Raw genomic sequence first — 14285 nt, 5'->3', positions numbered from 1 at the left:
TGTGGATGTTTAATTGAAGCTGTAATTCTCAAACAATGACCCAGTTTTGGGATTCTGACACGCTGCATACAATGGGTGATGCACAAGAACGTTCTGGGCTGATTCTTTTCCCTTCCACAAATAATTTGTTATCCTCCTTCTGTGAGATGCTGTCACAGGAACCTTGGCACAAGGGACTTGCTCAAGTAGTTTTAGACATTTTGGAGATGTATCTGATCCTGAAACAATCAGATCTGTGTTCTGGGGTTGGAGTCTGCCCAAGCCATATTGGCATTATGGAAAGAGTGGGACATTCACGTGTGTCACGGGGCTTGCAGTGCACACATTGTCCCAGTGCTACACAGGAAAGTGTCCCTCTCCCATAATTACACACATATATGTGCCCTTGGACTCAGAAACACATTCCATCCCTGGCTCCAGGTAAAAAAATGGCCTCAATTAAAACATGAGTTTTGCATTTGGGCAGCGTCCCAAGCAAATCCTCCTTTTGCTTCCAGCAAATGGCTTGATTTTTCTGCAGGTGGAAAGCTGCCAGGATGAAGCAAACATCGTGGAGGGAAGAACATTTGGCAGGAATGCTTAAGTGACTGCCAAGTGCTGAGTCGTCTATCACTTAGAGTCAGTTTCCACTACTGCTAATTACAACTCCCATTGCTCCCCTCGGAAACAGAGAGAGGGAAAACCTCTGGCAGAACATCCTCAAATCTGTCTATTCAAAGTTCAAACATCATAAAGGGGGAAAAAAGAAAATCAAACTCCATCCAACAAAAAAAAAAACACTCTCAAAAGTCTAGAATGGATTCATTGAAATGGAATTCATTCCACCTTTTCCTTGTTGACACTGAAGGGCAAAATTCCCCCCAAATTTCAGTAAGAGTGCCCATCCATAAGGAAAGAACAAGAAGATAGAACTGGGCTGCAGGGTGTACAGCATGAACAAGGCTTGTGGATCTGTCTGAAAGATAAAGCTAGCTGGTGTCTTGAAATATCACCCTAAGATATTTGGAGAGTGGCAGCAGGGGTAATACTCACCCCCACATATTGACCCCCTCGGTGGGTGAGCAAATACACACAGGAAACTGCCCAGGCACGGGGAAAACAGTGGATGTGGTTTGCACAGGGAAAAGAAAACTCATGGAATTTGCCTACTTCTTCCCAATATTGCCTTTGGTAAGAAGAGCTGCAAGAAGTTCAGGTTGTTGTGTCTGCACTGTTTGCCTCAGCACTGAGTGAGAATGCTGAGAAACATAAATGGAAGGTGGCTGATTTTTAGAAATTAGAGAGTCATTTTAGAAATTATAGAGTCCTTTAAATTCGCTTCTCTCACAGTGACTCACAAAAGGATTATTATTCATGTAGAGAGGATAATCCACTCTGAAATTACAAACTCTTCCTTACCCACCTTCTCAGCTGAGCTAACTCCTGTAAAAGCAGTTTGGCACACTGGGAAATTTCAGTGTTTTAGGTAGCTAGGGCTCAACAACGCCACAGGCATTCAAAAGAGAACTAAAATATCTTGAGGTACAATGGTGCAGTGTCCAGTCTTCCTCCCAAATAAAGATATTAGATAGAAAGTTATATTCGAAACTCTTACATTAAGAATCAAACTCTCAAGTTTTCTTTTGTTTCTATGAGTATATTATGTATATTTCTCTTAAAATGAAGCTGGGGTCCACATTCACAAATCAAACTATTTTTATATAGAGTGCTATTATTAATTTGTATTTAAGGGTAAGTTTTTGGTGTTGAAAGACTTTGCAGATGCCCAGGGAGAGAGGAGGGGAGGCAAAAAAGCAGACCAAGTGGCAGAGAAATAGGCTTTTGTAGAAACAGGCTTGTCAGACAGAAACATAGAAAGGAAGGTTCTGCTTTTTATTGACAAATTAATCTGTGAAGCCTGAGTTGCCATCCTCAAAACCTGCATGTGTTCAAGACCTTAGGCAAGCAACTATGAAGTTGGCTTGCTCTCTCAGCAAGGCACTAAGTGATTCCCACTCTCCTACTTCCACTCACAGTCAAATTTTGCCACTCTTGCTCCTCTTGAGCAAAACCATTTTAGGAGATTAGCTTCACACACAGGCATGAGACAATCTTCACAGCAAGGTGAGGTGAAAACGACAGTTTTGCAGAAGAAATGGGCTCAGAGGCACAGAACTGAAATAGGGAAGGTGCTGCCAGAGTCACTTTACAGTCAAACGAGTGGGGTGAGTCAATAATGCACCAACAAGCGCTTCTTACCCAATTTCACAAGTTGGGGCATGGAAGTATTGCTGCCTCTTTCAGTACAAGCAGTCACTGAGAGGTTGTAAATGTCCCCTGGAGGCAAGCTCAGCACTGCAGTCATCACGTTGCGTGTTACCTGGACAATCAAGAGACACCAGCTTAAACACGACACAAATCCAACAACTGACTCCTAAAATTGACCTGGTCCCTCAAAATTGACCTGGTCCCTCAAAATTGACCTGGCCCCTCAAAACACTGCAGAGATTTCCTGTGCACCACAGCAGATGTCTCATGAGTGCTCCAGACTGGTGACTGCCACTACAGAACACAAAATAACATGATGTGGACACGTAGCTCTCTCAAGGTACAAAGAGCACTTTTAATTTCTGACTCCAACATTTATAGATCCACAATATATAGAGCACTTTTAATTTCTGACTCCAACATTTATAGATTTCCAAAAGTGACAGTGGATTGGAGGGTGACAGTGCCACCTCTCCAATGACAATGGACAAACCAACACTCCATCAAATTTCTCCTCCTTCGAAAAAGAATGTAAATCAATGAGTTATTTACAGAAAGTGTGTGAGAAAGTTCATTACAAGAATGTAAACATCAGTAGGCTTAGAAAAACTTGAAAAAACAGGGCAACAGGTGGCATCAACCAGCTCTCACTAATACCAACCACAAAACCAGATTAGCACATTGCAAAAAAAATTCTCAGGCTGAAGCTTTCAGATGGAAGAGAAACTGACAGTTCTGAATAAAGAACAATAGGGCTTTACACATAATTTTCATCACTTCTCTAAAAAGTGACCGACTTCTGTGGAGACTCGGGAAATACACAGGGAGCAGGAAGAAAAAGTCAGCATCATCTGACAGTGCCACCTATTTATTTCAATAATGCCACAAGGAAAACAACCATATTAGCAATCATAATAAAATCATATTATGATATTACAATAGAGTAAGAGTTTTAAAGGAAGCAGTTCCTGAAGGTGACTAACAGAGCTTGGGAAAACAGGTGCCCTGCAAGCATGTACCCATATTTATCCATATGAACAGAACCAAAAAAGTCAGCTATAAGTAGGTGGGTTTTTGCAGGATTTTCCTAAAAAAGACCCTCTGGGTCCCCTTGTCTTACAAGGAATATCAAGACAAACATTTGTAAAGACATCCCTAAAGCTTTAAAGTTTTATTTATAAATATTCTATATTGTAGATGCCCTCTACTTTTAATATCTTGTTTAATCTAAAATTAAATATTCAATTTTGGGTTTAATTTATTTAAATTTTCATATTAAATGTTTGTTTTATATTTATTTAATCTACAATTTTCTCATTCAGCGAAGTTGGATGGTAGAGAAATCAGATTTTTCCTGAAAGAATAATAAGCTTACAGAAAACATGACTTTTGCAAGGAGAAGAAAAGAGGGATATAATTGTGATTTTAAAAAAAATTTATTGATTGAATAATTTATTTGAAGGACAAAAATTAATCTAGTTTTCTTCCTTGTTTGAAGTAAGGATCCAAATCCTAAAAGCTCCTGCTGCTCAGAAAGGTTATCAATTCCTCATCATTTAATTAGGTTCATGCTGCAACAGGCTGCAGATGGGTGCACTCTTACAGCCACAAGGAATCTGATGAAAGCTAAGGTGTTCCACACAAATCCACATGAAAAATCAGTGATTAATTTGCACTTCTGCTGAAAATACACTTCAAATTTACCAAAAATTCAAGAGAATGTAGCAAGAGCACAGCTTAGTATCTAACAAATTTTTCGAGTGCACATATTCTGGGTGAAACCCTCATCCTATCAATGAGTGGAACTCATATTCAAACATAAAATAAAGAATTCAGAATTTATGAAGATAAAGTCAGAAAATGGGAAGTGACAGTACTTGAACAAACAACCAAAAAAGCCCTCAGCCAGTAGCTTGCTCTGATTATTCATAAATAAAAATGGAAAATACCATACCTGTATGTAAGAATACTCTTTATGTTTTACAGTCTGAAGCTGAGAAGTCTTTAAGCTCTTTTTAAATTACATAAATTATCAACACCTTCACTGGATCACTACAGAAACACCTGGTCCACTGGCTGTTTTGGGAGCTCAAGTCTTTCAGAGGGATCTAACACTGGGAAATAACATCTACTGGCTTCCACCAAACTTGCTGGAACTTCATAGTACAAAGCTATCAGAGTTGTCAAAGTTTTCCTGAGTTATCAATTCAGGAAAACAAGCCAAGCAAACAAAAGCCCACCCACAAAAAAAGAAAGAAAAAAAAGGGAAAAAAAGGAAAAAAAAAGGGGGAAACGAAGGGAAAAAAAAGGGAAAAAAAGGGGGAAAAAAGGGGGGAAAAAGGGGGGAAAAAGGGGGGAAAAAGGGGGGAAAAAGGGGGGAAAAAGGGGGGAAAAAAGGGGGGAAAAAAGGGGGGAAAAAAGGGGGGAAAAAAGGGGGGGAAAAAGGGGGGGAAAAAGGGGGGGAAAAGGGGGGGAAAAGGGGGGAAAAAGGGGGGGAAAAGGGGGGGAAAAGGGGGGGAAAAGGGGGAAAAAAGGGGGGAAAAAGGGGGGAAAAGGGGGGGAAAAAGGAAAAAAGAAAAAAGGGAAAAAACGGAAAAAAGGGAAAAAAAGGGAAAAAAAGGAAAAAAAGAAAAAAGGAAAAAAAGGAAAAAAAGGAAAAAAAAGGAAAAAAAGGGAAAAAAGGGGAAAACAAGGGGAAAAAAAGGGGAAAACAAGGGGAAAACAAGGGGGAAAACAAGGGGGAAAACAAGGGGGAAAACAAGGGGGAAAACAAGGGGGAAAACAAGGGGGAAAACAAGGGGGAAAACAAGGGGGAAAACAAGGGGGAAAACAAGGGGGAAAACAAGGGGGAAAACAAGGGGGAAAAAAGGGGAAAAAAGGGGAAAAAAGGGGAAAAAAGGGGAAAAAAGGGGGAAAAAGGGGGAAAAAGGGGGAAACAAGGGGGAAACAAGGGGGAAACAAGGGGGAAACAAGGGGGAAACAAGGGGGAAACAAGGGGGAAACAGGGGGAAACAGGGGGAAAAAGGGGGAAAAAGGGGGAAAAAGGGGGAAAAAGGGGGAAAAAGGGGGAAAAGGGAAAAAAGAAAAAAAGGGAAAAAAAGGAAAAAAAAGGAAAAAAAAAGGAAAAAAAAAGGAAAAAAAAAGGAAAAAAAAAGGGAAAAAAAAGGAAAAAAAAGGAAAAAAAAAAAAAAAGGAAAAAAAAAAGGGAAAAAAAATTGCCCTCAAAGAAATGAAAACCACCCACTTTCCACACTGCTACTTACACTCTTCTTGATTTTTTTCTTTCCTTCTGCAACGACCATCCAGTGCAGCATCCTGGAATGGGACAGGTCAGGGCCATCTCCTCCATAGGTCCAGGTGACATACAGAAGGTGGTTGTAATACTCTACAGAGGTAATTTTGGGTGCCACTGGTGCTGAAGGAAGAAGGAAAGTGTGTTACAGACATGGTCTAACACAGCTGATTAGCAAATCCAGTGATAAACTTGTGCCAGAGGATGCTGTTGTGAGGAGATATCACAAAAGTAGCAGGAAAGCATCATTAAAACCATTGGAAAACCAAGATATGGAAACCACTGTTTAACCTGGGAGATAATCAGAACAAAAATGCACCTCTTTTTGCAATCTTTCAGTTTAAAAAAAAAAAAAATCAAGGCAGATAAAAATAATTTTTTGAGTCACATTTGTAAGTCAAATTCAAGTTAAAAACCTCAGATGTTGCTTCACTGTGTCAGTGAACTGAAAAGAAATAATAAATTGTCACATTGATAGGTTTTTCCATAGGGAAAAATTATCTTTTCACTGAGCTTGCATCTTTCTGGGAGGAAAAGCCCAAACCCTGCAGATTTCCAAAGAACAACTTTTGCATGAGAAGTCATGACCACCCTTGTTCCCTGGGTGGAAGGGAGGGAAAAAGGGCTCCCCTGTTAGGAGGGATTTCTTTGTTCTGGAGCTGCCAGCAAGTCCTTGGCTTTCTCTGCAGCCCACTTAACATAGAGTCATTCCTGCTGGAAAGGATCTTTAACACTGAGACCAATCTTTAACCAGCACTGCCACATCCACCACCAAACCAAACTCAGCACCACATCCACGTGTCTGTCCAACAATTCCCCAGGGAATGGGACTCAGCCACCTTCCCCAGCTGGCTCCCTCATCAGCTGGGACCTGCAGAAACACAGCCACCTCCAGAATAACCCTAAAACCTCCAAAATAACACTAAAGCTGGTGTTTTGGATGAGGATTCTCCATTAGCTGGACAGGGAGCACAGCTGACCTTGATTGCCTGATTCAAAGGTGCAGGAGCCCAGAAAAGAGTTAAATTAATAGTGAGTGGAGATCCAAAATGAAAATCTCAATCAGTGAAGATCTCAACCAGTCCTTTACCCAGCACTGCCACATCCACCACCAAACCAAACTCAGCACCACATCCATGTGTCTGTCCAACACCCCCAGGGTCTGGGACTCAGCCACCTTCCCCAGCTGGCTCTCTCATCAGCTGTGACCTGCAGAAAGACAGCAACCTCCAGAATATAAAATCTCCAAAATAACACTAAAACTGGTGTTTTGGATGAGGATGCCCTCTGGGAGGGGCCTCTCCATTAACTGGACATGGAGCACAGCTCACCTTGATTGCCTGATTCAAAGGTGCAGGAACCCAGAAAAGAGTTAAATTGGTAGTGAGTGAAGCCCCAAAATGAAAATCTCAATCAGTGAAGATCTCAACCCCTATTCCAAGGAGACATGAGTAGGATAATTTGGATACTGCAGGGGATTTTTGAGGAGCACAGTGGGGAAAATGGTGTGAGCTGCCTGGTCTTCCTCTGCTGAAGCCCTTTGCTTGTGCCAAGGCAGGTCAGAGGAGCAGAGCCCTGGGTGCCAGGGAATGCAGGATGGCCTCGCAGCTCAGGTCTCTTGGAAAGGGCCACAAGATGTCACTGCTGCCTTCACGGAGGCTCCTTCCACTTTGGCACTGAGACTTGGCTGAAGCAATCGCAGGAAGGCAGCAAATGCAATGCACGGACAAATTAGGGCTGTTTAGAAATGTTCAGTAAGACTATGCTCCCGAATTAATCTTGAAAATATCCTTTTATGCTGCTGAGAAGATTGAGTATAAAATCCTTGACGCAGTATTTATTTTACTTTTTAAAGTTCCCAGTCCACCCTCGTGCATCCTTGCAGTTTAAGGCCATAACTGACACGAATCTCATACAGACACGATTTCCCCCTGCACCTCTTTATTGATGATATGCTTTCCTGCCAGTGAATGTCCAGGATCTGTCACATGAGACCAAGGGCCAGGGCTGGTGTGACCCACCCCCCTAGCACAAGGTTCAGGGGAGCACAGAGAGGCTCTGGGAAGTCACACCCTGCTGGTGACCTGGACCAGAGTGCCAGCTGGAAGCACCCACGGGACCAACAGGCAGGCAGCAGCACCCATGGGGCCATGATATTGCCTGTAAAATCCTTTCCCTTAGGGCTTTTCCTCCTGAGAAGCTGAGAGGCCTCGGGAACAAAATGCAAACAATGATTGTCTGCTGCTGTGGGATGCAACAGGTGGGTCTGGGATTGGTCTCATGTGGTTGTTTCTAATTAATGGCCAATCACAGCCCAGCTGTCCAGACTGTCTGGGTCAGAGACAAACCTTTGTTATCATTCTTATTCTATTCTTAGCCAGCCTTCTGATGAAATCCTTCCTTCTATTCTTTTAGTATAGTTTTAATATAATATATATCATAAAATAATAAATCAGCCTTCTGAAACATGGAATCAACTTTCTCATCTCTTCCCTCATCCTGCAACCCCTGCAAACACAGTCACACACCCAGAGCCTGTCTTTCTCACTCCTTCTGCCTCTCCAAAGACAAAACCATCCTCACTGCACAAAGCAAATGCTGGTGGTTGTTTAAATCCAGCTGTTTACAGCAGGTGGCATTAAAAACTCATTAGTCACCACAGCAACCCTGGCAGCGCCACCATCTCTGCCTGAGTGAAACAGGAGCTGAGAGGACAAACGCTGCTTCTGAAAAGTCTCTTGGATCCCCCAAATCTCCTCTCCATCTCATCATCCCAAGTCCTGGGCTCAGCACAGCCCTAGCCTCCCCAGGAGCAGTGGGATCCTGCACTAGGGAATGTCTGCCCTGAGCTCCCTGCAAGCTGCACCCTCAAACTCCCAGCTGAGCCTTCTGGTCTGTTTTTGAAACTCAAGCTTGTGCTCCAGGTGTGGAGGTTGGCTCTCCAGTTATACACAGAAGAGCTGACAGATGGTGTGCTGTCAAGCCTACAAAACCTCCACTCCAGTATTTTTAAAGTACAGTTTTTTTGGTGGGCTTTTTTTTCCTGTTTGTTTGTTCGTTTTAATCCCCGGCAACCTGTGCAGGGGAGGTGGCATTGTTCAAAAAGGTGCAGAAAATGCTCCATAAAACCATCTGCTCCCTCTCTGGGAGGGAAGAGGATGAGGGTAAGAAAGAACTCTCAGTCCCCTGGTAGCTTAAAGTCAGCAAAAAAGGCAGTGTCTAGTGGGGACAAACTTTTCAAACCTGCAGATATGACAAACTGGCAAGCCCCACAAGCCAGCCTGGCTGCAGCTCCTGGGCAAAGCTGAAGAGATTGCAAGTAATGAGGCAATCAGAGGACAGGAGTGCATTTAATGCTCACATTCAGTGCTGACCATCTCTTGGTAAGTGCTTGCAATTTGAGCAAATCAGCTTTCTTTGTTAGGGCTCTTCCCTTAAAATCACAGTGTGATTTTAATACCTCATTGCTATTCAACGTTTCCATCAATACCCTGGAAGGAAAAGCAGGGCTGATGAACCATGCAAGGAGCATGGCAACTGGCAGAGGAGGGCAGGATTTGGACAGGGCTTTGAAATATTGCCCCCTGTGCTGGGCCTGCTCAAACAAAGTGAATTTCAAAGTGCCAGGTCTGTTGGAAAATAGCATGCAGACAACAAATGATCAATTCTGTTAAGAGCCATAAAATACATAAAAACACAGAGCTCCAGTGTGATGATGCAGGAAATGCAATCATTTAGATGCACACACAGGAGAGCTTTGCACAGGGAGAGGATTGTGCCTCTATAGGAGTATTCAGCAGGCTGGTATTACACTTTCAGTTTTTCTGTACTTTAGTAAAGACAGTAAAAATGACAGAGGCAGAGTGAAGAGAAAAACTAACATGGGAAAACACCTAAAAGGGAGAGAACCTGAAGAGTTCAATGGAAGAAATTGATTAACAGAAAAAACAAACTAAAATCTGTATAGAGACCGAAAAAAAAAAAAAGAAAAAAAGGCTTTGTGTCTCCTCAATCAGTAAGATAAAAGTGCAGCAAATATCTTGGACTGGATATTAAAAACAGAAAAATTCAGAAACACAGGTTATAAACCCTTGATAATAAGAGAAATTGACCATTGATACTACATTCCTGTTGGATATTTTCACTGAAAACCAGATGACCTAAGAGAGATTTTGCCAATCCAAAATGGATTATATTTAGAGGTCCATGCATTTCTGATATTGTCTGCATCTGCTGGTTAAGGAGTTGATAAATTTTTCATTTAGGAGCAGTAGCAATCTTTCCTGTCAGCACACAGAGATCCAGATTGGTACTGATGACAGATTATATTTTAGAAGACCCTTGATCTCCCTCGTTTCTGCTGCAGGTTTCTGGAGCTACAATACAGAAGTGAGTGTCCCACTGGAACACTTCCCCTCTAAAATGCTGAACCTGGTACCCAAATCAGATGGAAAAGACATTTTTTCCCCTCATACAGCAACCAACCAGCTGGAAAATTGCTTCCTTACAGCGCTGCAGAAAAGCTGATTGATGCCAAAGGACAAGGAATATCCCTGGAGACCCTTCAGGAGGCTCCAGCTCTGATAAACTGGAGAAGTGCCAGAAGTTGTCCCCCAGCAGCCTGGGATCAGGTATCTCAGCATGGGAGGGTTTCTGTTGGCTTCAGTGGAGCTACAGCTCCAACTGCTGCTGGCTTTTCTCTCGTGGCTCTCTGCAGCACAGGCTCTGTGTAAATCATCATTGCAAACTGGTCTCACTCAGTAAATGTTCCAGGTACATTCTCTGACTCTCAGCAAACAGAAAATCTGGGGCTAGGCTAGTGTCTGCTGTGGGGTGGGTGGCTGGGACGTTACACCCTGATTTTCCTTGTAATTGGATTCCTACAGATGGAAAAGAGCAAGTCATACTTCATTGCAACTCACGGCAAAACTGACTTATTTACTGCTTTTAGTCACCTGAATTTCAGCAAGGTGAATTAAACAGCGACACTTAAAAGCAAAATGATTCAATGGAGAACTCTGATTTTGGTCTAACCATCCTATACTTCATTGCAACTCACAGTGAAACTGAATTATTTACTGCTTCCAGTCACCTCAACTTCAGCAAGGTGAATTAAACAGACACTTAAAAGCAAAATGATTCAAGGGGGAACTCTGATTTTGGCCTGACCATCCTGGGTGCTGGGAACACATGGCAAGGTGCTAACAGGGCCTCTCTCATGCTGCTCCCTCTGTGGCTGATCTGTTGGACAATTTGAAGATCCAAATCCAAAGAATCTGCCAAGAGGTGCCAGAGTGTGTTCAAGCCATGGCTGGTCCTGAGTGGAAGAGGGAAATCCCTGTGGTTATATCAGCTCCCTCATCTCAGTGCTGCACAAGTCATGCTCTCACCTGGGGGTTACTGGGAGGAGGGAAAAACATTTGGAAATATTGCAGATAAATGAAAAAGTGTTTCATAATATTAAGAAACATAAGAATTCAGGTTTACTAATTTGCCTATTAACTTCTCCACGTGTCAAATGTATGGTGTGGTGGAAGTGGAGCAGGACCCTGGCCCTCACTGGAGCCATGCACTCAGCTGATGGAGGACTGCAACAGAGCAGTCAAGCACTGTGCTTGGCACAGGAAAAAATCATTTATGGGCTCGTTTCAAGCAGTCCTCTGAGACTTAAAAAAAAATAATAGAAAACCAAAAACCCCAAAACCATAACAAAACAAAAAACCCAAAGAAACAGACCAAAAACAGAAAAAAAACCCAAAAACAGAAACAAAACCAACAACAAAAAAAAAAGCCAAACAAAAAAAAAAGTCCAAAAAATACTTAAATGAGAGATATCCTAACTTGCAACTATCTGTTGGTGAAACACAGCACCCAGGTCAGACTTCCTCAGTGCCTCTGCCCCCAGGAGCACTCCCCCAGTGGTTACCTGTTATGAAGCTGATGGTGGAGCTGTCACAGCAGCTCAGCTCTGGGTCCCCCCAGCTGACCATGGTGACACGGAAATTGTAGTACCAAGCAGGCAGCAGGTTGGCTATTCGCTGTAAAGGCACAAAACACAAAGATCAGCTCGGGAGAGAGCTCACCAATGTGGGGCAGGGACTTCTGAAACACTACAAGGATTTATAAACCTAGTGCCCACACTCATTCTTCTGAGCTCCCATTCCTTCCTTCAGTGAAATTGTCACTGTCATATTTTCGGAAAAATCCCTTCACCAGGATTTCTTCTCCTGGGAAGCTGAAAAGCCTCGGAGAAAAAGGAAAACAATAATTATCTGATTGCTTCTCCTGTGTTTTGCTGCTTTGGAATGTGGTTTGGAGATTGTTTATCCAACATGTGAATTGTTTTAACTTGATGGCCAATGACAGGCTGTGATTGAGGCTCTGGAGAGAGCCACGAGTTTTTCATTGGTATCTTGTTAAGCCTCCTGTCTGTATCCTTTCTTTATTCTTTAGTATAGCTTAGTATAGCATTCTTTAATATAATATCATAAAATAATAAATTAGCCTTCTAAGAGCATGGAGTCAGATTCATCTTTCCTCCCCCTGATGGGGACCCCAAAAATACCACAGGAAATCTCTGAAATTTGGCCTTCCAATTTACTAAAAAATCTGTGCAGGGGGAGCCAACCCAGCTGTGATGGCTCTGCTGCTCATCCACATCCACCTGGTCCCAGGTTCTGTCCACCATGGGAATCTCAAAGGATTTCCAGGGTGGCAAGAACCATTCACACAGAGCAACCTTCCATCACAATGCCAGTGTGATGAAGGCACAATATTTAACTGGAAAATGTAGGTGTTTCTAGTTTGATTAAATGGGGTTTGGAGATAAATTAGAATTGATATTTTTCTCTCAGATATTGTCACTTTAAGAGATGTATTTTTTTCCAATTTTCCACGTGTATTTCACTTTCTATTATCATGTATTATAAATGGAATAGGAATGAAACATAAAAGACTTATGAGACATAAATTATATATGTAAATATAAATGAGATATAAATGAAGAATAAAAAGCAATATGTTTTATATTATAGTATTGCACGTAATACTTAAGTTAAAATTCTAATTCTTCCACTGACAGCACAGGACATTTAAGATATTGATGTCTAGATGAAAAGCCTCTTGATATTTTTAAAATTCAAAATAAAATCAAATTGAAAATAACTAACAACTTCAACAACATAGAAACTGCTATTTTTACAGATCTCTGTTATTTGCAGTGGCTTTTTTTCTCCAGACACTACAAGACAATGCAAATATAGGTGGTGGGACATGTTCTTTTCATGATTTTTGGAAGAAGTTGTATCCATCCTTGAAGATGATTGGACTTCTGACATGCCCCTGGTGTTGCATTGGAAATACCAACATCGCTCTGATAATTTTCAAGTTGCAGAGCACAAAATGAATGAAGCAACTAAACAGAGTGAAAAGACAAACCCAGTTCCAAAGGTTCTTATCAAATGTTAACCCTCCAGGAAATAATGCTTGATTATTTCATGCTGCTGGAGACATTGATTTTTGATTCTTCTCATTGTTGCTTCAGAATGCACCACTCAGAGGTGTCAGCAGGGATCAGAGGGATTCTGGAACACCATTAGAGAACCCAAACAAAAGTTCACCAGTCCCTACCTGCACATTAAATACCACAAAAAAAACCAGGAAAACATTCTTTTCCTAATCCAGGATTAGTCTTTAAAATTATCCTTGAGGAAATGCTCACTTTAGCTGCCATCCAGCACTGTTGCATTTCAGATTGAAATCCAGACAAAGCAATTCCAGCTTGGCATCCCTGAGCAGGATTTGCGACAGTAAGGGACAACATCATCTCCTTTCCTAATGAACCACATTAACTCTGCATGATAGCTTTATTTCTTGGATCACTTAGATCACTCAGCTATTAATCTATTTGTGCTGAGTCATGATTACAAGATATTAATTACCAGTTTGGTAAGTTATTTTTGTTTTTAATTTCCCTGGAGATTTATGTGTTAGATTTATAGTCACATACCCAATTACAGTAAAGCTGCTGGAGCCAAAATGACTCCACAAATGGTATTATGCAAATCAATTACAGTAAATCACCGTGGCTCTCACCAGCAGCAGAAGTTATTGCTATCTTTTTTGCATACTCATAACTTTCTTGAACAACTAATTTCAGCTGGAATTGCTTTCTGTCTCACACTACAGCAAAATCTGAATAAAATCTTTTCACTTTCTCCAGAAAGTAATGGAAAAAAGGAGGAAAATTTCACTTTATATCTGCAAGAAGACCTGTGAATATATGTGTGAGTGTGCTCTTATAGAGACCAGTGTTCACCTAGTTAAAGCCCCGGTCTAAGATTTGGCAGCTTCAGAAACATGAAGGCTTTTTTTTTTTTTTTTCCCACAAAAACCAGAGCTAAGCCTCCCTCATGGCACACTGAGAGACCAGCCTGCCAGCCCCAAATCCATACTATCAATATTAATTATGCAGATAAGCCTTTGCACTACACCCCCCGAGGAGATGATGGAACTTTTAAAGCCTCGACTGACAAACTGACCCACAAACTGAAGCTGCCTCTGGACTTGCTGAACAACAACAACCAAAAACAAAAAGAGGCTCAACTCCTGTCTCATTGCTCTGCTTAAAATTTAGCATGGTTCAGCTGGCAGTGCCTTACTTTAGAACAGAAAATGCCTCCAGAACCCTTGGACATTTTCTCTGCTTTGCTGGGGAAAAAAAAAGTGCCAGGCTTAAAAGCATCAT

General features: G+C 41.8%; 1 protein-coding gene across 1 annotated transcript in view; it reads right to left on the bottom strand.

The window, feature by feature from the left end:
• Window positions 1-14285, bottom strand: part of PTPRO (protein tyrosine phosphatase receptor type O) — a gene marked incomplete at both ends in the record, with an annotated part of 143867 nt that overhangs the window by 27683 nt on the left and 101899 nt on the right. The window contains 3 exons of the mRNA XM_084205928.1: window positions 2239-2359; window positions 5511-5662; window positions 11466-11577. Coding sequence (XP_084062054.1) covers window positions 2239-2359; window positions 5511-5662; window positions 11466-11577 — 385 coding nt within the window. The remainder of the gene's footprint in view (window positions 1-2238; window positions 2360-5510; window positions 5663-11465; window positions 11578-14285) is intronic.

The sequence above is a fragment of the Fringilla coelebs genome, assembly GCF_963513975.1.
Source record: "Fringilla coelebs genome assembly, chromosome: 5".
NCBI lineage: Eukaryota > Metazoa > Chordata > Aves > Passeriformes > Fringillidae > Fringilla > Fringilla coelebs.
The sequence above is the reverse complement of the archived record's forward strand: the minus strand, read 5'-3'. Positions and strand labels throughout refer to the sequence as shown.